The sequence below is a fragment of the Sebastes fasciatus genome, chromosome 16 (genome assembly GCF_043250625.1).
Source record: "Sebastes fasciatus isolate fSebFas1 chromosome 16, fSebFas1.pri, whole genome shotgun sequence".
NCBI lineage: Eukaryota > Metazoa > Chordata > Actinopteri > Perciformes > Sebastidae > Sebastes > Sebastes fasciatus.
In genome coordinates this window covers 21,570,425-21,591,907 of record NC_133810.1, presented here as the reverse complement: position 1 = coordinate 21,591,907, position 21,483 = coordinate 21,570,425, and the positions used below count along the sequence as shown (strand labels likewise).

General features: G+C 41.2%; 2 protein-coding genes across 3 annotated transcripts in view; one reads left to right on the top strand and one right to left on the bottom strand.

Annotated features, from left to right (window-relative positions):
* Positions 1–2: 2 nt before the first annotated feature.
* Positions 3–11,929, top strand: rtn2b (reticulon 2b). The gene is made up of 7 exons (XM_074611512.1): positions 3–144; positions 6,799–7,006; positions 7,184–7,322; positions 7,488–7,557; positions 8,779–8,825; positions 9,016–9,074; positions 9,165–11,929. Exons 1-7 carry the CDS (start codon positions 132–134, stop codon positions 9,283–9,285), a joined length of 657 nt encoding a protein of 218 aa, XP_074467613.1. The 5' UTR covers positions 3–131; the 3' UTR covers positions 9,286–11,929.
* Positions 11,930–12,909: 980 nt separating this feature from the next.
* The window catches only part of nectin3b (nectin cell adhesion molecule 3b), a 30,936-nt gene continuing 22,362 nt past the window's right edge, over positions 12,910–21,483 (bottom strand). Inside the window, exons 6-8 of one of the 2 annotated variants that reach the window (XM_074611499.1) lie at positions 17,878–18,025; positions 15,401–15,503; positions 12,910–14,271 (exon numbers count right to left, since the gene is read on the bottom strand). In XM_074611499.1, coding sequence (XP_074467600.1) covers positions 14,104–14,271; positions 15,401–15,503; positions 17,878–18,025 — 419 coding nt within the window. In that variant the 3' untranslated portion in view covers positions 12,910–14,103. The remainder of the gene's footprint in view (positions 14,272–15,400; positions 15,504–17,877; positions 18,026–21,483) is intronic. The other variant, XM_074611500.1, reaches the window with a different exon arrangement.

The following is a 21,483-nucleotide window of genomic DNA, read 5'->3' as shown; positions in this document are numbered from 1 at the left end:
AATACAGGATAAAATTAGGCCAGCCCGGCCTTATATTGCTGACAGAGCTGGGGTGGCCAAAAAAAGCCTGGTGTGCGAGCCAACAGTGGAAGCACAAGCAGGAGAGGAAAGCAAGCAGGATCGTCGCTGAAATGGCCACCAAACGTAAGGAAATAAATGGTGACAGCTTGAAGTAAAGTGAATCAGAGCAGACAGGGAGCTGGTCAGAGTCCAGCTGTCAGGTAGAGGAGGAAGAGAGAATTTATTTTGTCCCCTTTGCTGGGCAGGTGTGAATGCAGACAGGATGACCAGTCAAATACTGAGTCCTGCTTGTCTTTCATTTGGTGGACAGATGGGTCTCAACTAAATGAGACCCTACTGTATCGCTGATTCAATGTTGTTTGTTTGTTTCATTCTTAAAGGTCCAAATTGTCACATAAGAATAGAAGATTGATGAGTGTTTTCTTGTCGGGGTTATTTTTTCTATATCAGAATTAGAATCAGAGTGAGGTTATGGTTATGCCATGCTTGGAAATGACTTCATAGGTGTAACAGCATAAGTATGAGTGTCTCAGTTTCTGCCTCACCAGCTTCCTGTCCAAATTTACCATTAAATAAGAAAACCTGAAAGAAGTTAACTTATATATTTCTCTGGAAACCTGGTTATGAAAATGGGTTGCTGGTTTAGTTGTGTGAGTGTGTGTGTGTAAATGCATGACTCAGTTGCTTGTAAATTGTCTTTTGGAAGACAGTCTGTGTGTGTACATGTTTAGGTGTAAGATTCCTATGTGTTTGTTTTAATCAGATAATTACCTTGAGATTAACACTGGAGTTAGGAGGCTCAATTAATGTTTTGGTGTTTGAAGATCTAATGTCACACCGTGACTCATAGTATAATTATTCCTGTATTTATTATTCATTCAGAGATGTGCGACGTGCATTACTAAAAGCAACACATTCATGCAGATGCATCTTTTTTTTCCTGAAATAGCTACTTTTTTGGCAACTAAAGAGATGAACAAAAAGATGCTACTGCTTTGGATTTGAATTCCATTTTAAATTAAATATTGTGGTGCTGCAGAGACGGCCTGGCCTACACATCCTATTCTACAGATTAAAGAAAACATTTTTTTATACAGATCCCTGCCAAAATCACACCATTATCATTTGAATATGTGTTTCAATGAAAATGAGAATAATGATGAAAAATGATCATTCCCTCTAATATCACAAATCATATCGCAATTTCAATATCAGTCAAAATAATAGTAATTAGATATTTTTTCTAAATCGTGCAGGCCCTTAAAGATTAACAAATGTTGTACTGAATAGAACTACTAGATACTAATAACTAGAAAAAAATCTGTGTTTTTAAAAAAAAAAATGTAAAAGCATGTTGCGATGTTTTTAGGCGGTTTATTTTGCAATAAAATTGCAGGAGCAAATGAAAATCTTTCAATTTTTACATATAAATTTATAATTCATTAAAAATCAAAGGCAACTTGTTCCAGTAAGAATAAGACCGAAAAGGCTCAGCATTACACAAATTATAACAAAATCTGCTTGATTTGTAATTGAAGAAGTGCAGCTTGAGGTATTCCACAAAGCTCACAGTGAAAACAGCATGAAATATTAAAGTGCACAGAACATTCATATTCTTCAATGACAATTACAAACCTAAAACATTGAGCCTGTCTCAAAGCTTACATGTACCTCACAGTAGAGATGCACCAATTGCAATTTTCTAATTTTTTTGAGAGTTTTATATGCCGATTATGAATTATGATTATTATTATTATTAGAGCTACAATTGACAGCAAGGCTCCAGAATAACTTTTTTCATCACCTCCCCGGAACCGTCCCGAGAAATAATTTCTACCATCCCAAAGTTAGTGTAAACTGTCAAAAATTCTAACTGTTATGCTTTTACTTTTCTATTGTCACCTATAGTTATTTGCATAAAAACACACAATTGATTAGGAAATATAAGATTGTATTTTCATTTCAATATTTGCTTTAATTAAAAATAATTATTGGCATCAGTAGTTTTAATCATAATTTATAAGCTGCTTAGAGCTAGTGTTAGGAAGTTAAACAGGTCATAATTCCATCTCTAATATCTATTTTGTACTGATGTGAAAACACCTCCTTCAAACAACTGATTCATTCAAGTTTCTCGCCAAAAACTACATTTTACAAGATTATATTTGAACACATCATGATAGGGTTATAATATACCTTCGTCCAATGCTTATTTTTACTGGAACTACTACTAACTTGAACGCATCATAATGCAATGGAACCTCCATTAATGGAGTCGTTAGCTTCGTGCTGTCGGCAGACGAGCAGGTCACTGTGATTACTCCGAGCATGCATGGGAATGAATGACATAAGTGTCTGATTAAGTTAGTTGTTCCAAATGTTTTAAGGTTGTTCCTGCGCGGCTTATATTGCTGGTATTGCGAGCTTTATGTCTCCTTCACTCACGCTGAAAAAATTCCACACTGACGACGTGTGTGTGTGCGCAGCTGTAACGTTACCTTCTGTGTCGCTGTGTGCCGACGTTAACCATTTTGAGGCGGTGTTACACCTGTGTAAATGTGACCGGCAATAAATGGGAAACACTGACACTTGGTTTGGCCACTGCCTTGCACCTTTAGGAGGCTATAGCGGCAGATCCTGAGTCTATTCAGTCCAATGGGAGAAGTGAATGATGATGATAATGATCCATCTTCACAACCAGAAAGAAGGAGGAAGTGAGTTTAGTAACATGGGCGAGGGGGGACTGCTAAGATTAGTCAAATTTGCAGTGATTGGACGAAATTGCAAGGTCGCGTAGAATTCACAGGGATTTGTTGATTTGTATTAACTGTTGCGATCACAACATCGCAACTTCCTGGAGGGACTGATATTTACAACCACATTTTCAGCTCCACTACTAGGGATGTCAATAATTAACCGTTTAACTGTTAACCGACATCAAGCATTTAACCGGTTAACGATATCGGTTAGAACGGTTAAAAGATTAAAAAGATTAAAAAATGTTAATAATTAATTCAAAAGCTGAGCGGCTTGTCTCTTTAAGGAGAAAAGCTGGTCCACCTTAACAGCCCACCTTAAGAGGTAGAGCCGGAGTTGCAGGATACAGGAAGTTGGCTCCGGGCTCTCCATGGATGTATTAAAAGAACAGCTCCAGTTTGCTTGAGCGGAGAGGAGGAGTTGTAGTTCCGTAGCATTTATTCACTGACAAATAAACTGTACACACACTGCTACACCTATGTTCACAGCTAGAACGCCACAAACAACCTCACACTCAACGCCAACACACACACAGGGTCTGTTGGAAACTCGCTAAAGTTACGCAGACTATGTGTGCGGCGGCGAGCCTCCGGCAATGCTAGAGCTGCTAACGTAGCACAAATACACACTCGTTGAACACTAAGTTATGCTAAAGTTATGCCGGGCAGACACAGCTGACAACTGTGACTCCGCGACACTACACGCAGCATCGTAGCTGCTAAGTTAACGCTCCCGGACGAATATCTGTTGAGCTGGTACACCACTGCATGTGAGGCACAAATCTTGTAGGTTAACGGTTAATAATTGGTTAATGAGGGTCGGTTATCGGTTAAGAACATTTTTCAAAATGAGCATCCTTATCCACTACAATTTAGTAAACTTCTCTTCACCCTTCTGTCATCTATCTTAGTGCTACCGTAACCAGTGTGTTACGCCTAAGTATGGTAAGTCTGCGTTGTGTTCTGGTGTTGTTGAAATAAAGAGGCAGGTCTGGTTCTTTAGTCAATATTAGGGATATTAATAATAAACCGTTTAACCGTTAACTAACTAAGAATTTTAACCGATTAACGCTATCGGTTAAACGGTTAAAAGAAATATTAATAATTAATTAAAAAGCTGAGCAAAACTGAGAGGAGCTGCTTGCCACTTTAAGGAGAAAAGCTGGTCCAGCTTAACAGCCCATCTTCAGTAAGTCTGAGCCGGCGTTGCAAGATACAGGAAGTTGGCTCCCATCTTGAGCTCGCTTGAGCTGAGGAGTTGTAGCATTTATTCACCGACAAATAAACTGTGCACACACTGCTACAGCTACGTTCACAGCTATGACGCCACCAACAACCCCATACTCACCGCCGCCACACACACACACGGTCTGTAAGACACTCGCTAAAGTTATGCAGCGCTGACAGACCGTATGTGTGTGACAATGGCGGGCACGAAGCCACCGGCAACGCTACAGCTGCTAAGGTAGCACAAACTCACAAGCGGTCTGTCGGGCACTCGCTTAAGTTACGCCGGGCCGACAGAGTATCGTTACGCCTGGCAGACACACAGCTGACAACCTGCTAAACTAAACTAAATGTGTGGTGGAGAGTTACTGGGAAAAAGGCTGGATGTCCGCGACACTAAACGCAGCTTCATGGCTGCTACAGTAACGCTCCCGGACGGGTGAACTGGGGACTCAGTTGTCTGTTGTACTCATACACAGTTGGCGCACCGCTGCACGGGACGCACTATCTTGTCGGTTAACGGTCAAAAAACGGTTAACGAGGGTCGATTATCGGTTAATTTTTTTTTTTTAAAAAGCTTCTTTTTTAAAAAATTTTGAGCACAAAATTAAGTTATTTGTCAAAAAAAATTGCCAATGTGTGGCTAATCAACTTAATCAGGAAATGAATCAAATAAATATGAAATATCATAGAAATGCCAAAATACACTTGAGGGGGGCTTTAAGGATCGCGGTGTTGGGTTTGAAAATATGGTCACCCTAAATTAGACATCGAGCAATGAGATTTGATTAGGTAACCGGAAAACCCTTATTTCACTACTATAACCATACTTGCCAACCCTCCCGATTTTCCCAGCAGACTTGTTTTACATTGCCCTCTCACACTTCTCCTGTATTTCTCCCAATTTATGACCAACGTTTAAGCCTTTTTTCCTTTTTGTTATCTCAACCTGTTTCTTTCGCTGTACAGCGTGTATAAGCCATGGTATAAGCCCTACTGTTTTCACCCGGACGACAATACAGCTACACCTATATCGTTTCCCGGTAGGGCAGATGCTCACGACACAACGCGGTTTGAGCTGCACTCGCCGCACATCACAGCGTGCAGCGCCCAAAGTTGGGCTTTGCTGGATGCAGCGAAAAGCCACCGTGGTGTGGCAAAAGCCAAATAGAAATAATGTGTTTCAGAGTGCAGTGGTGCCATTGTCACATTGTGTCTGAAAGGACCTTCAGCGAGTGAGAGGCTAGTCTTTCATTGCACAATGAACAGATTCAGATATTAACATTTCCAAAAGAAACATTTAAGCACAGGGAAACATCTCCATATCTGTGGTGACACAAAGTCTTCGGCTGAGTGTGTGTGTGTGTGTGTGTGATAGAACCGTGGATGTATTAAGAGAACTAGACAAAACTGGCTCCCCTGAAGGACAACATCAATGTCATTACCGAGGGAAGACGGAGCTAGTTTATGCTAGCTAGGTGGTGAACTCAGCATGCTAACATTAGCCCATTTTCTACAAGATGAAACTCATTAAAAACTTCAGTTAGCAATCTCAGATGTAGACGGGATTTACACAGGACGAGTTGGATATTATATAGAACTGGAAGCGACGATTACATCTCGTCCAAATCACAAATTAACTTGTTCATACATCATGTGTTCACACCCCAAAACACGCACAGGAAGGAGATTTAGATCCAAAAGGAGAAAATAATGAGAGAATGTTTTGGTGAAATTCATATGTTTATATTAACCTGCTACACTACCACCATGAGTTATCAAGTGGTTATTGTGATGATATATTAAAGAAAAAGCAAGCAAGAAAGAAAACATTGCTTCATTGGTAGGTGTTGCTGAATGAAACCTTGAGATGATCAAACAACAAAATTGTCACCAAAATAAAAAGAAGGAAGCATCCGATTGATTACCATCTACAAACTTCATACATCTTTCAAAGATTTCCCTTCTCTCAATCATACATTAAACCTGCAGCAGGCAGAATATTTTCAGCATCATTGGGCAAAAAATCCATAATAACCTTTCAGCATATTGTAATTCAAGTGTTCTGAGAGAAAACTAGACTTCTGCTCTTCCTCATGGCTCTGTTTTCAGACAAATCCGTGACGGGATCCTTTGGCCAATCACAGGTCATTTCAGATAGAGCGTTCCTATTGGCTGTTCATTCGACGGAGGCAGCTGTCAATCGCGAACTCCGATCAAACAGTCAAACTAGGCAGCGTTGATCAAATATTAATCAATATTCTGTTACTGTAATGCCTATTTCTCGCCTCTGAGAAAAAAGTTTGCTCCAGCTGTTGGGCGGAGCCTAGTATTTCCTCAACTGATGGCTGCCGGGTCAAAAACGTTCTCATTTTACAGCTAAACAGTACACTACAAGATGTTTCTGAAAACATTTTATGCGAGAAATAGGCATTACAGTAACAGAATATTGATTCATATTTGATCAGCGCTGCCTAGTTTAACCATTTGATTGGAGTTTGCGAGTGATTGACAGCTGCTCAGAGATGGCAGGCTCCAGCTCGGCTGTGATTGGTTGTTTTCCTCCGGTCTGTGAAATCTTGCAGATGCCTTTAGGAGCACTGGAGGACACCAGAGGACACAGAGGCACATGATTTTTTTTCAGACTACCTGTCTCATGCATTACTGTCAGGATATAGTGACCGTTTTATAAAAATAACTTATTTTTATCATATTTGCTCCAATTCTACCAACTGCTACTTTAATTGTAATTCATCTCATTTTCTTTTTCTAACGTGTGTGTCTTCTTGTGCAGTTGTAGATCTGGTGTATTGGCGGAAAATGAGGTGGACAGGTGTGGTATTCACGGGGCTGGTGATCAGTCTGGCCAGTATGTTCCAGCTCAGTGCCATCACCGTGCTCTCCCACATCTGTCTGGGTGTCATGTGTGTCACCTTCACCCTCCGTTTTTACTATAAACTGCTGGAGCTGCTGCGCTGGAACCCCGGCGTCCACCCTTTCCAGTGAGTCTGTCAACGTTGATTTAAACTTCATTGGTCTTTCCAACTTCAAACCCAAACTGCGCTGCTCTCTGTGGGTCGATAATTTCAATCATGTTGCACTTGTGGCTAAATGTAGGGCCTTGATTGTTTTGTATCCCATCAGCATTTGTGTTCTTAAGGACCTGTCTCTGTCCCCAGGTTGCATCTGGATCACGACAGCTCTCTGACAGATAAGGAGACAGTGGTGCTGGTGGAGGAGGTGGTACTGCTGATCGCATTTGCCGTCACAGAGATCAAACGGCTGATTTTCATCGAAAGCATGATCGACTCTATTAAGGTCCGAGTACGATGAGTATGCAGCTTCACAGAGCTGCATAGTGGGGGTGTTGATTCTCAGTGGGATCGGCAGTACAATCAACCCCCTCACATTACAGGGACTCATTTGTTAATACATTATCATTTCATAGGCTTAATCAAATCTTTGTCTTCTGTGCTCTCTCAGTTTGTTCTGCTCCTGTATCTGCTGACCTATGTCGGCATCCTAACCAGCGGACTGACTCTGGTGATAACTGGTGAGTTCTTCATCCAAAATGACTCTGCTCTGCCACCTCTATGATTAATATCCGGCTACGTTTAAGCAAACAAAAAACTACTCGGTAAAAGTTAAGTAAAAGATCATGGGCATGGTTTAAAGATACCATCTTTGACAAGAGAGAGGACACAAAGTCAAAAACACTAAAGAGTGTCCAGCCATTCACCCTGACATCGTCCCTGAGGACCCATCCACAGAGACATTTTATACAACATGTGTTTCACTGGTAGAACGGATTTGGGTGGCTGTAGCTCAGTGGGTAGAGCAGGTCGCTATTTAACCGCAAGGTTGATCCCCTGCTCCTACTGTCCGTATGTCAAAGTGTATTTGAGCAAGACACTGGCCGAATCCCAATGTCCACACTCACAGACTTTGAGGCGCATTCATGTCAGACATTTTGAGCCCTTTATGAACACTTTCCGTAAGTCTGCATTTCTGCAGACTTTGCCTGAGGAAAGTACCCACAATTCATAGCGTTTTGATGTTAAACACAGGGTTATCATGATTACCAGGGGAAGCCCGAAGGCGTAAAAAAAAGAAAAGAAAGGTTAACAAATAGGACGGCACATGGGTGTTCAGCCAGGCATATTTAAATTTACACAGAAACATTAACATTAAGGATTTAAGATGGTACATAAAAAACGCATGAAATCAGAGGAATGCTAGCATTGGACTATATTATACACCTGGTTTATTCATCAACCAGTTCTTTTAATTTTGCTCAATGAAGTTTGACAAGTAAATTGATGTTTTGACAGTTACCTATTGTCTCGTAAGGCCTGGAAAACGTTCAAATAGGCAGTAAAAAAACGTTCAGTAAAAAAAATGTTAAGTAAAAACCCCCAATTGGCATTGTCAATGCGATGTGATATGTTGCGGCAAAGTGCTGTCCCATTCGTATTTATACCATTTCAAGACCTTGCAGCCTCTCACACTCAACCATTTACCAGGTGACAGTCAAGTTCCTGAGGGTTTGGGGCTTAGGGCCTTAAGGGGGACATTGGGATTGGGTCACTGAACGTCAAGGTGCACCCCGGGTTTTTTACTCAGCCCACTGCTCCTAAGGTTAAATGCAGAGGTCAAATTTCTGTATGTATATAAGGGATCTAATAAAATTCAATCTTTCGAAGTTTAATTCACAAATCAAAATAAACCTGTACCATAGTACTGAAATCCCTTCTCCTTTGTCTTTGTTTACCAGCTGTCATCGCTGTTTTCTCCTTTCCTCTGTTGTACAAAAAGCAGCAGGTGAGAGATTCATTCTTTTTTTACAATCAAAATCCTTCACTGAACTGTACTTACTCAGGCAGAAAATAAGAAATGATAAATTAGTAATATAACATATAATTGCAATGTAAATTACTTCAATGATGCCAGAGCAATAGTTAAATACAGAAATACTTTCAATGCACTGACCTGTTTGTCGTTTTGGTGACAGATGCGGATAAGAAGGATGGTTAGAGCCGTCAAAGCTTTTGTAAAGAAAATCAAAAACCTGTAAGTAACCTGCTCTTTGTATGTTCTTTTGTGTGCTTGTGCGAACAAAATATGAACATCTTTTTTGTTGTGATGCCCGTTTTGTTGCAGGTGCCTCAGTCTGTATGGATCAGTGAGACCCTCTTCCGCCCCTGCACCCGCCCCAAAACCTGCACCTGCACCTGTAGCTGCACCTGCACCCGCCGCCAAACAGAAAGCCAAGTCAAAGTAACTTGTCGGTCGCATGTTGAAAGCACCCATTTGGGATTTGGAAAATGTTGGAATGGTACATCCTCTGTGGGGCCGCTTTGAGGGGCCGCTCATTTCCATTTCTCCGCCGTGATGTTTGTTCATGGGAGCAAGTTTTAATTGATCCTGACAGCTGAAACAAAGCTGCCATTCACTCACGGAGAAGGAGTGGAAGTGCATGAGGAGAAGAATTTTATTTACTGAAATGCTCTCTGTGGGCAGCGTTCAATATAACCAGTTCACATCTACATCAAGCAGGGACAGAATATCACTGTTTTTTTTCTTCTTTGATAACAGGTCTATTTTTACATAACCAGTGAGCACCGTGTTCCTGTTGAGCTGCAGAATTATTCATAACGAAGCAGTGAAGCATTATTGCTGCTTTCATTAAGTAGCATCATACATTGTTGGCTGGATAGAATAAATCTGACAGGAACATCCCCTGCCATTAATTAACTTTAATGATTTTGCGCTTGCTACATCAAAGTATTAGCAAAAGCTTTTTAAGCAGCAACACCTTACAACTTTTATGAGACTTACATGAGAAATAATGACAGAATTGTCCTCTGCTCTTCATACAAATTGTAGTTAATCAGGTACAAACAGTGACTTCCTGCTCTTGGGGCAGTTTAGTGATTAAAGGTACAACATGCAGGAATGAAACAACTCAGAACAAGTGAGAGCAACTTCAACTGTCTCGCATTAACTCCAAAATTGGACTAATTAATGGCACAAAAAGATGCCGCTTTATGGCACAAAACACCAAGCAATTTTTACTTTGCAGAAAGACAAATTTATTTCTGCTCTCATATTTTAACTGCGTGTTAAAACTTGCAATTTTTTTGGCCACTCGGGCACCAACAAGCTGTGAACACTAACCGCCTAATGAATATAAGTCCAATATTCAGTCCGTCTAGTTGTGGAAAGGAAAACCAAAACTATGGGCTGAAAGATGCTAAAATGCTGTGTAGAGCTAAACTGGCTGAGAAATTCTCTGTGGTTTTGTTGCTATGACCGACCCTTTCACATATAAGTAGTCATGCAATCTATTGATAATGTAAAAATATTGATTATAGCTGCTTTAAGCTTGCCAGAATGTTTTTGATTTCTCAAGTTACTGTTTCAAACACTCCTGGAGCAATGGAACACGAAATGCTACTCGGTTATTGTTATGTTTGCCTACATGAGTCTTATATCTTACATAACTATAACTAACATATAACTAACTATCATGAGGACATACTGTACCACCTCCACCCTGTTTCAGTTGCATACCTGTGTGAACCAGTTGAACCATAACCTGCCTTCAGAAGACATTTCAGTAGATAAAACTACAATCCACACATTTAATACCATTTGTAAAATATTTATGGTCATCATGATGAGATGAGACAAAAAGCCAGTTACTTAAATAAAGGATTTGGACACAAAATAGGTCAATGGACTCATCTGGTCTCACTTCCAAAAAACAAACCAACAAATGAAGCAGCATCACACCATGCCGCTGACAGCTTGTCAGGAGAAAAGTGCTTGAGGGGCAGTTTGTCGAGGAGGTGGAGGTTGCTGGCAAATGCCATTAAATTCCACACTATTCTGTCTGTCAGGCATTTCATGGAAATGTCAACATCACTCCTTTAGCATCAACAAAATTAAATTTGACTCAAGAACTTTCTCTTTGATATTTTTTGTCAGTCCACAACACATTAATTTAATACTTCCAGAGAGGATCTGTTTGCTGGCACAACTCCCATGTCAACATTTTCCAAATCAACCAAGAATGTGTTCATTGATTGTTTCTGAGAATAACCAAGACACCATAAAATTACACAAAACACCTCATGAAGCAAAATCTAAAATTCACTGTAACGCTACATGGCTGCTTTTTTTTGTCGAAAGTCTAAAAACAAACCTGAACCAGTAAACTGTGAGCAGTTATTTCAGTGCAGCTGCTTAGCTGGCGAGCTACTGTTAGCATGTCAGATGAATGTTGGTGACCATGTGGTGGTCGGTGTTTCAGACCTTGAAACATAGCAGCACTCATACTAGCATGTCTTAATGAACTGAAGTTATTTACTGTCATTTTACCTTATGAGCCCAGGTTGAAGCAGCCTTCAAATAGGACTTTTGGTAGCTTCAGTATGTAATGAAAAAATAAAATGGTCATCACACCTCAATTATTAAAAAAAAAAAAACTTTTAATTTTTTTTAATTTGCCCAGAACACTTCAACTGTTTTCATAAGGACTATTTCTTTGGTAGAAAGTAGTCCCCATGAAAATGCCCTTTAAAGATGTAATAGTAATACAGACAGTAATATCCGTTTAATTTTTCCTGCCTATTTTGGCTTCTTGATGTAGAATTGGCATCGTTATGATCTATTTTTTCTAGGTGTATGTCACTTAATACAATTGTAAAATGTGCAAAAAAATAAGTGTAATCATGATGAGAAAGATGCTGTAAGTGAGGCATGACAGGGCTTAACCTACATTGTGCTTTGTTTTTTTTCTGTTATGGTTGCCACTTTCATCTTTTGTTTTAGATTGACTGATTTCTATATGTATTTACTATTTTTTATTATTTCCTATTTTTATGTTGCTCCCCAATAAAAGGTTATTTACTAAAATTGAAGGTGAGTTTGTTTGGTAATTCTTAACCACTTTTTCATCCGTTACTTGTGTTAAATTTTATTAACAATGATGTGAAAGTCCGTTTTCACAGCAGATGTTTTGACACAGTCAGTATATTTATGCTTATTCTATGGCTGGACAATACATGCATATTTATTGTCTTTAATATAGTTTTTATCTTCAATTATGATTTACAATTTTGTCTAAATTAATACTACAGAGACATTATTCCCAGTCAAAGTGATTTCTGAACTGCCAGCTGACAGTTATGCTTCCCATTAAACATTCAGCCAGTGTGACAGACATCAACTAGTCAATGTGATATATGATTTTCCATTTACAAAAAATAAAAAACTCCCTTATGCTTAATTAATGTGAAAGATCCGACTGTGACTTAATATCTCCTCAACCCTAAAATGTAGGCACATTACGCTATAGTTTTAATCAAATACATTGAAGTTTTTGTGGACAGCGAGCATCCATGGGTCATTTTTACTTTATATATACTGTATATTCAGTGATGGTAATACACTCACCACCAGGTGTTGCACTGACCCGTTTGACCACTAGGTGCTGCTCTTGGAAAGTGTCAGCTACTCCCCTTCATGAGAGGATGGAGAAACCCACTGATCACTGACTGATCTAAAGAGAGAAATCAATCCTGACAAACACGGTAACCATCAACACAATGTGGGCTCTGGCTTCTCAGATACAAACACTGCATCATCTACACAAAATGTTTCCTTCTAATAAAAACAGCTTTTCTCTCTTTTGTGAGAATCACAGTGGATACAATGTGACTGTGACCTTGAGATGAATTTACCTCAGAAAGCCTCCACACGTCAACTCAAAACTCTCTCTCAAACCTTCAAGGACTTCTTTTGTTTCCACATGTGGTGACTCAGAGCTTCCACCTCTCAGTCTGTTTACTTTCAGGAGCTTATTGAACACCTTCACGTAGAGCTGTCTGATTACACAGAGTGAGAACAAATTATGATTTTTAATCTACTGTTGCCACAGCGTCATTCATGTCACTGGTGCAAATTTTATGCATTTAAATTAAAATGCATTTTAATACATAAATCAAACAAGATAAGAGCGCTTCATGACCATCTGGTCACACTGAAGACATGTCAAAACTACAGCATCCTATATAGGGAATACCCCCAAAATGTCAATATGGCACTTCAAACAATTAGTTCAACACATAAAAGTCCGACATATTTTAAAGGAATATGAAGTATGTAATCAACTTCAACTCCTTGCCACAAAATGTTCTGAATATTTCACACATACAAGTGCATTTTTCTACAGTAAAGTACTGACATCAGTGACGTCTCAGATTACTGTTCCCCTGATTAGTAGCAGGTTATGACTCTACATAATTGCACTGACACAGAGGCTACATTTACACATTTACAAATCTAGAGTTTCCGCTGCCAAAAAAGCATTGTGTCATAACACTACAACAACAAATCACAGAACTGGGACAGAAATACCTTAATTAATCCCTTCATGGTCTGTGTTGCAGCTAGTACATTTGGTCTCAGTGGACCTAAGCGGTTTGGATGTGGCGTGGTTTGGTCTAGTGATATGTCTCAGAATAGAGTCTCTGATTTATGCTTTGTGTCTGATAAAAGAAAAAGGGAAACAGTGTTTAGATTTTGGTGGATAACTATGACCCTCAGCTGTTTTCTATCTACTCATGTACAGTATGGTGCACAAGCTGATTAGGAAGGGGCAGATTTCTAAAGCATCATCTGGGTATCCTAAGTGATATCAACACTAATAAATATATGCAAAACAAAAATAAGAAAGAAAAAATAATTAAAGGAATAGTTCCACATTTTGAGAAATTCACTTATTCACTTTTAGTTAAATGAGAAAATTGATACCGCCCTCTTGTCTGTAAAGTAAATATGAAGCTAGAGCCAGCAGGCAGTTAGCTTAGTTTATCACAAAGCATAGAGGCAGGCCTGGCTCTGTCCAAAGGTCAAATAAGCGTTGAACTACTCCTTTAGGACGAATAACATTTAACAACGTGAAATAAAAGGTAATGAAAATGTGTGAGACGCTGCCCTCTAAAGCTGCCAGCTATTTCCTCCTCTGGATTGATGGCTCAGTGACAGAGTGAATGACTGCCAGGTGTTTGGCAGACTGTGTTCAGGATGTCTGTCACACATAGTGTTCACGGTGGTTGATGTACACCCGGTCTGTCCCACTCTGGTGACACACCCACTGCAGGCGGGACAGCTGCTGGGTGGGGCTTTGTGTTGCCGGTGGTCCTGGCCTCGTCGTGGGTGGGTGCTGCTGCCTGTCAGTCAGCTCTGGCCTTCGAGTCTGCTGGTTAAAAATCATCAAAGATAGTTTTATCTTCTCATGTGATTTCTCACTTCAGAGCATCAGAGAGTCAGAGAGTCATGTTAAAGTTGCAGTGGGTAGAAATAGAGCAAATATGATTAAAAAAAGTTATTTTTATAAAACGGTCACTATATCCTGACAGTAGGTCATGAGACAGGTAATCTGACAAAAATCCTGCGCCTTTGTGTCCTCCGGTGTCCTCGGGTGCTCCTAATGGTATCTGCAAGATTTCACAGACCGGAGGGAAACAACCAATCAGAGCCAAGCTGGAACCTTGCCGACTCTGATCAGCTGTCAATCACTCGCAAACTCCACTCAAACGGTCAAAAAAAAAGCTGTTAAATAAGAAAGTTTGTGACCCGGCAGCCGTGTTGATCTGTCGAGGAAATACCAGGCACCGCCCACCAGCCGGAGCAAACGTTCTCATTTTACAGCTAAACAGTACACTACAAGATGTTTCTGAACACATTTGAGGTGAGAAATAGGCATTACAGTAACAGAATATTGATTCCTATTTGATCAGCGCTGCCTAGTTTGACCGGAGTTTGCGAGTGATTGACAGCTGCCTCTGTTGAATGAACAGCCAATAGGAACGCTCTCTCTCTGAAATGACCTGTGATTGGGCAAAGTCTCCCGTCACGGGCTAGATTTTTTAAAGCCTGAAAACAGAGCCATGAGGAGGTGCAGAAGTCTAGTTTTCTCCCAGAACACTTGAATTATAATATGCTGAAAGGTTATTATGGATTTTTTGCCCAATGATGCCAAAATATTCTGCCTACTGCAGTTTTTAAGTGTGAGAAGAAACAGGAAAAGTTTTCTTTCCGGGTGAGACTAAAAAAAGCCCAGGCATATGAGAGCTTGAGTTGAGCTGAGCACACAGATTAAAGATTTAAACTATCCTACATATTAAATGAGCACAGCCATTAGGCCTCCTGCTTAATAAACACAGATAATGACATCGGCCAGGTTGTTATTACTTCCTGTTGTGACTCAGCGCTCATCATCAGCTCACCAAGTGTTCATCTTTGTGGTGTAGTGAGTGTACGTGATGATTCAGATGAAATGTACTGATATGATATTAAAGTGGTTATGTAAAGGGAGTGGGGTTTACCTGACAGAGCCAGGCCACTTGTGATGCGTGGACACCCAGGGGAACAGCCGGCGCTCTCTCAGAGTAGGGAGGAGGCGGCTTGTGTGTCGGAGGAAGGTCAATCCTTCAGAGACAGAATGAAGAGATTTTATTTTTTCCAGAACGGACAGACATCTGTGTAATTAGAGAGAAACAGCATAAAACAACTAGTTTAGTGATTTAGTCATTTAGAGAAGGGCTGCTAAAGGGAACACCTTTTGACTCACCCCCTCCACTACGAAACTGACACCTAGAAACTGACCTTGGCCATTCATAAAATTATGTCATGACAGGCATCGATTCTCTAACACTGTATATCACTTGATCCCGGTCTTCTCTTTGATACTTGGGATGAGAAGTGGTGAGAGATTCCAGTTCAGTGACATGCTGTCCTGCACTCACATCCGTGTGTGATGAAGGAGAGGGACGAGGCCTGCGTCCACCTCCCCCGTCATCCCACTGGGACTTCCAGCCACGGTCACACTTAAGATGCTAAGTTTGTCGTGTCATTGACCACAGACCATCGCATGGCTAGATACACCGTCCTGTAGTGTCAGTGTGGTGATGCAGGGCCCACACCCATGCACAAATGTTGAGTGATTTTCCCCTCAATTCAGGCTGTTTTCTGCCAGTCAGCAGTGTCTGAAGGTGGCCTATTATCACTGTCACTGCCACATAATCGGTCAGGTTGAAACACAGTGATAGGTATGTGGTGTCACTGAAATTACGATGCAACATTTTGCACAGGACAATATGTCTGCAGAAGGGCTGTCAAAGTTAACGTGATAACGCGTTAACGCAAATTTATTTAACGCAACTTGTGATTTTTAGGTTGCAGCGGGCTCAGTTTTAAAGCTAGAGTGAAGATGCTGGCATCATATGAAACTAGAAAAACCTAAAGAATCCATTGGTACCATGTCGCGAAGGAAACTTAATAATGCTCCAAACTTGGGCTAAATCTTGATGAGAAAAAACTGGCATGGCCATATTCAAAGGGGTCCCTTGACCTCTGACCTCAAGATATGTGAATGAAAATGGATTCTATGGGTACCCACGAGTTTCCCTTTTCAGATATGCCCACTTTATGATAATCATATGCAGTTTTGGGCAAGTCATAGTCAAGTCAGCACACTGACACACTGACAGCTGTTGTTGCCTGTTGAGCTTGACTTGTGATGTTATGATTTGATCATATTTTTTATGCTAAATGCAGTACCTATGAGGGTTTCTGGACAATATTTGTCATTGTTTTGCGTTGTTAATTGATTTCCAATAATTAATATGTACATACATTTGCATAAAGCTAGCACTATGCCCACTCCCATGTTGATATTAAATACTTGACAAATCACCTTTTAAGGTACATTTTGAACAGATAAAAAATGTGAGATAAATTTGCGATTAATCGCGATTAACTATGGACAATCATGTGATTAATCACAATTAAATATTTTAATTGATTGACAGCTCTAGTTTGCAGTACAGAAACAAATGTCATTGTTTATAGGTTGACTGAGTACTTGGACAAAGAGATATAAGATTTCAGGAAGAGAGGAGCTGAGGATAAGTGAGGTCATCCAAAAATCCTTTTAGTTGGAACAAAAAATAATCCATGTATTAACATTTTTTTGATTACCAACTCTTCTCTTTGTACTTTCCAATTATAAGCTGCAACTTAATTGTATCCAATCAGTGTCAGTCCCTTTTTCATACATCACTGACTTATTTGCAATTGACATGAAATTTGTATTTTGGGAGGATTTAGCACCCCGAGTTAAACGCTCCAGGAATAAGATTTATTCAGCAGTTCGCTTCCTTCCTTGAGACACACTTGGTGAGTGTAACTGTGTTTCACCGGAGTGAGCATGCCCAGTGACACACTAACAGGGATGGATGAGGGGATCAGCCTGCAACCTTGCAGATATGGTCCATAGGTTCATGATAATGATTTGCATGTAAGGGGCAGCAGGTTGATCAGCAGTATTGAACACATAAAGTACATTTGTGTTGCTATAATTCTAGATAGAAGCAACAGAAGTAGAGGTAATGACAGTTAAACAGAACATAGACAACAGAGACATAGACACAAAAACACACACAGCATCTGACATCAGTCACAGGACTCTGACAGTGTGACCCAGCTCCTTCTGTAAATAATTCAACCTCAAAGTTATTCTTCTTGGCTCTAACATTAACATGAGTGCTGGTGCACTATAGGTACAGACTGAACAAAATAGGACAAGGGCTTGCTGCCAAGACAGCAATTACCTGCCACCCCTCAACCTTGTCCTGCAGCCGCCCGCCCTGCTCCAGGGCGCGCACCGCTGCAGCACTCTCCATGGGAGTAAAGGAGCAACTCCCTGAACCCTCTGATGGGCTTCAGTCAACCTCACAAGGTATCATGTCATTAATTAACCAGACGAGCATGTTCCGCAGCATGAATTATTTGTCAGACTTACACTTTGTCAGCAAAAGCTGATGGTGGCGGGGCCTTGCGAGCAGTGAGGATCACGATGATGAAGACAGCGATGAGGAAGAGGGCGAGGACTGCGCCCATCACAGCTCCGGCCACGACGATGGAGTTTGACCTCTCTGCTTCAGACTGGTCTGAGACAGAGTAGAGAGAGACTTTCAGTATAACACTAACACAACATGAGTCAAACACTGCTGTAAATAACTTCTTTAAATATTACATTTTGTTTTTAGGATGACTCTGAAACATCTGTCCAGGGACTGCAGATGAAAAATAACCTCTTGGCTAACTCTGGCGCATTTACAGCAATGTTTATTATTATGCACTGTCCCTGTTAAATAAACTAATAAAAAAAACGAGGTAAAGCTCATCATACGATTTGCGGTGTAAACAGTCAGATGTGTTCATTCAAAGCTGCATTAATGCATAGGATATTTGTTTTAGAGGACCTATTATGCTTTTGTGCTTTTTCCCCTTTCCTTTAGTGTGTAATATCGTTTTTTGTGCATGTAAAAGGTCTGCAAAGTTACAATGCCCAAAGTCCACGCCAAAGGGAAGTTACTCTCCCCCACAGAAACGCTGCTCCTGAACTGCCTGAAATGCCTTCATTGAACTCCCGCCTTTTCTTTTGTAATGTGGTGATGTCACCAAGTAACACATTTGCACAATACCTGCCTCGCGGCTAGTTTGTTACGCCCTCAAACAAAGCTAGTTAGAGCGGAGCTGGAGCGGATGAAAAGAGGTGCTGCATCACGGCCAGTATGAGAAAAATAACACATTTTCTGAACATTAAAGCTTGTAAACATGTTCTAGTAGAAACCCAAAATACAAGTATGCACCTGAATACAAGCATGATAGGTCCTCTTTAAGACCCACAGTTCAACCTATGCCCCCTAGAGACAACGGCAGTGACAGCAACATCTGCTTCGACCTGCAGATGACAGGGCATACTCTATCAATGTCATCATCTACATGCAAGGAAAGTACTGTAAAAGCTTCTGCCAGTTTGACACTTACCCTACATAGCAGGAAAAGAAAGTTATACTTGAAGTTCTGAGGCTTGACATTTAAATTGCAATGAAACATTTTAAACCCGTGACATGTAAGACTTTCGTTAAGTGGAGCACAGTTTGTTCTGAGGAGTACAAACTGCTCCGAGTGTCATCATCATGTACTCTGGAGTGGAAAGAGGGGGGCTCTTAACCGGGTTTGAAAAAAAAAAGGGGGATAGCGGGATGCAGATTCCAAAAGATAAAGGAACCATAAAAGCCTCTGAACTGCACCATGAAACTCTTATTACTCAGTAATCATTCACTTTTCATGTTCACCATCCATCCATGTCTCTACATTGTCCTTCCTCTGTCTTTTGTGTGTGTCAAGCTCTAGCTGCTGCTGTATTGTCTGCTGAATTAGCTTTGTTTGACCATATGCTTGCGTACGCTCCACGTTGTCCACTGAGAGGATTAGGATTAATTGTGATTAAGATGCATTAAACTCACAGAGCAGCAAATTTTGGCCAATCAGCACAAATGTGTAAAACTGTGATTGTGGGACACTGGAGGACAAAGGGTGACAGGGGTTGGGGGGAAAAAAAGCAACGTGTTTAATGGTCAATTCCAGTTGATTTAGATGTGGAGGTGGAGGGAAAAAAAAAATCAATAACGTGCTGAGATGAGAATCCTAAATAACAGTTCAATTATGATGCAGATTGAGCAAGCTGGGACTTGGGAGCTCGCCCCGAAAGCCACTTCTTCCTCCTTTTCCCCCCCTCCCCCGTCTTCTCCCTTCATGCCGTCCTCCAACAGTTAATAACCATTCGATTACCTCTGATGGCTGCTGAACTATGACAAGAACCTCTTGAGTTGATCAACAAGCCTTTAAAATGCAGTTCATCAAGCTGTCTGCTTTAATAACTGGTGACAGACAAGGGATAAAAACTACTTTGAACCCGCAATGCATGGAGCACCTTTGGGTATTTGGGACAATTAAATGCACACATATATTCACGCATGTTCTGTTTAGATGTTTTTCTCCCATTTAAACAATTCATTGGTTCAAATATCATCCATTCTGGAGAGGCTTGGATTAGCGGTGGATCAACTGTCCCCATACTGGGATCTGGCTCCAGTGCAAAGCTCTTTCTGTCTGTCCTACGTCGGCACTTTATCACACACACACACATCATCACTGTGAAGACAGGAAAAGTGCATGCTGGTGCTCGGCGAGGTCAGCGTAGCAGACTGGCTCATCATGAATTAAACACAGCATACCTCGGTGGCATGAGGAGAAGTGAGGGAGCGAGAGATGGCAAGACAACACCCCCTCCCATCCTAAAACCTTAACAGTAGGGTCAAGGGTCATGCTATTGCCCAGACAACAGACCCCGCAGGGAGCAGATGCTGGTGTAATAGCAGAGAGGGGGAGGAAGTTTACAGCGGTAGGTAGGTGGTCTGTCATTTTTCTCTATCTCATGTTTTCAGCTCAATGATGGTGACAGTTTGATCCCACCTCTGCTGGGGAGTTAATATCAAAGTCTCTCTCTTACACAGGCGTCAGCGCTGCATCCCTCTACGCTGCCGGAGACGTTTGCTTGCTCACTCCTTTTGTGTGTTGTGAAAAGTATCCTTGGAAACTGTTGTGTTGCAGGCAAAAAGCAAACCCACTGATCTTCTACACGAGTTTCTCAAACTAATTCAAGCCCTGCCGGCTGACATCATCACTACTACTGAGATGCTTCACTTTTGTAAGCTCCACCATTCAGGACTGCCCTTTTTCAAGGTCAGAATGACAACAACTGCTGTGACCATGATAAGATCTATAGAAGCCAGAGAGGTCAGCTGAAGAAGAAAATACTTTTAGGGGGAAGTGTGGTCTTGAGGACCTGGAGTCCAAGCTTAACAGTGTCAAGGTCACATCAGCGTATGTCCTTATAGCCAGAGGAGCTCTCTGTGGTGCAGCGGGGCGTAATGGGCCATTTTCAATTCCAGTAGCTAATTCTCTGTTTCCTGCTCTGCCTTTCACATCAGCACAGTTAAAACTCTCAGCCCCCCTCCCGCTGCATCCCTCTGCTTTCTGTGACCAGGTAGAGCTTGTAGGAAGACAGCCTCCATCAGCAGCTCCAGATGAGCTTGTTGCCATGGGGACAGTCAATGGGCTGGTGAGTGGGGACTTTGGGCCAGACATAAACACTCAGCGTTTAATTTTACCAGCTGGTAGACAACGGGGGAAAGACACAGAGGGAGGGGGGGGAATTCACAAAGGAGAGGAGCTGTAAGGGTGAGCGACAGCCTTTCTGTCCTGAAACAAAGCAAACTGGTGACGAGGGCAGAGCTGGGTCTCCCCTCACTAGAGAAATACCAGCGGAGAGGAACCGCTCAATATGACAGCATTCTTGGAAACTAAAGAGTAATGAAGATAAGGTGAAGTGAGGGAACATGATTTTGAATTACATCATGCGCGGCATCCCACATGTGCGCGCTGGGTTTGGGGGGGTGGAGGGGGGTATGCAGCATTAGGGAGCTAGAGATGATGTCATTTATAGAAGCACAAAGAGGCTGAGACTGAGCAGTCTGAGTAATGGCAAGCTCAAAAT

Excerpts from the sequence above, each read along its gene's own strand:
- rtn2b (XM_074611512.1), top strand. Across the intron at positions 7,323-7,487 it reads GCATGATCGACTCTATTAAG|TTTGTTCTGCTCCTGTATCT; the intron begins GTCCGAGTACGA and ends GTGCTCTCTCAG. Across the intron at positions 8,826-9,015 it reads TGTTGTACAAAAAGCAGCAG|ATGCGGATAAGAAGGATGGT; the intron begins GTGAGAGATTCA and ends TTTTGGTGACAG.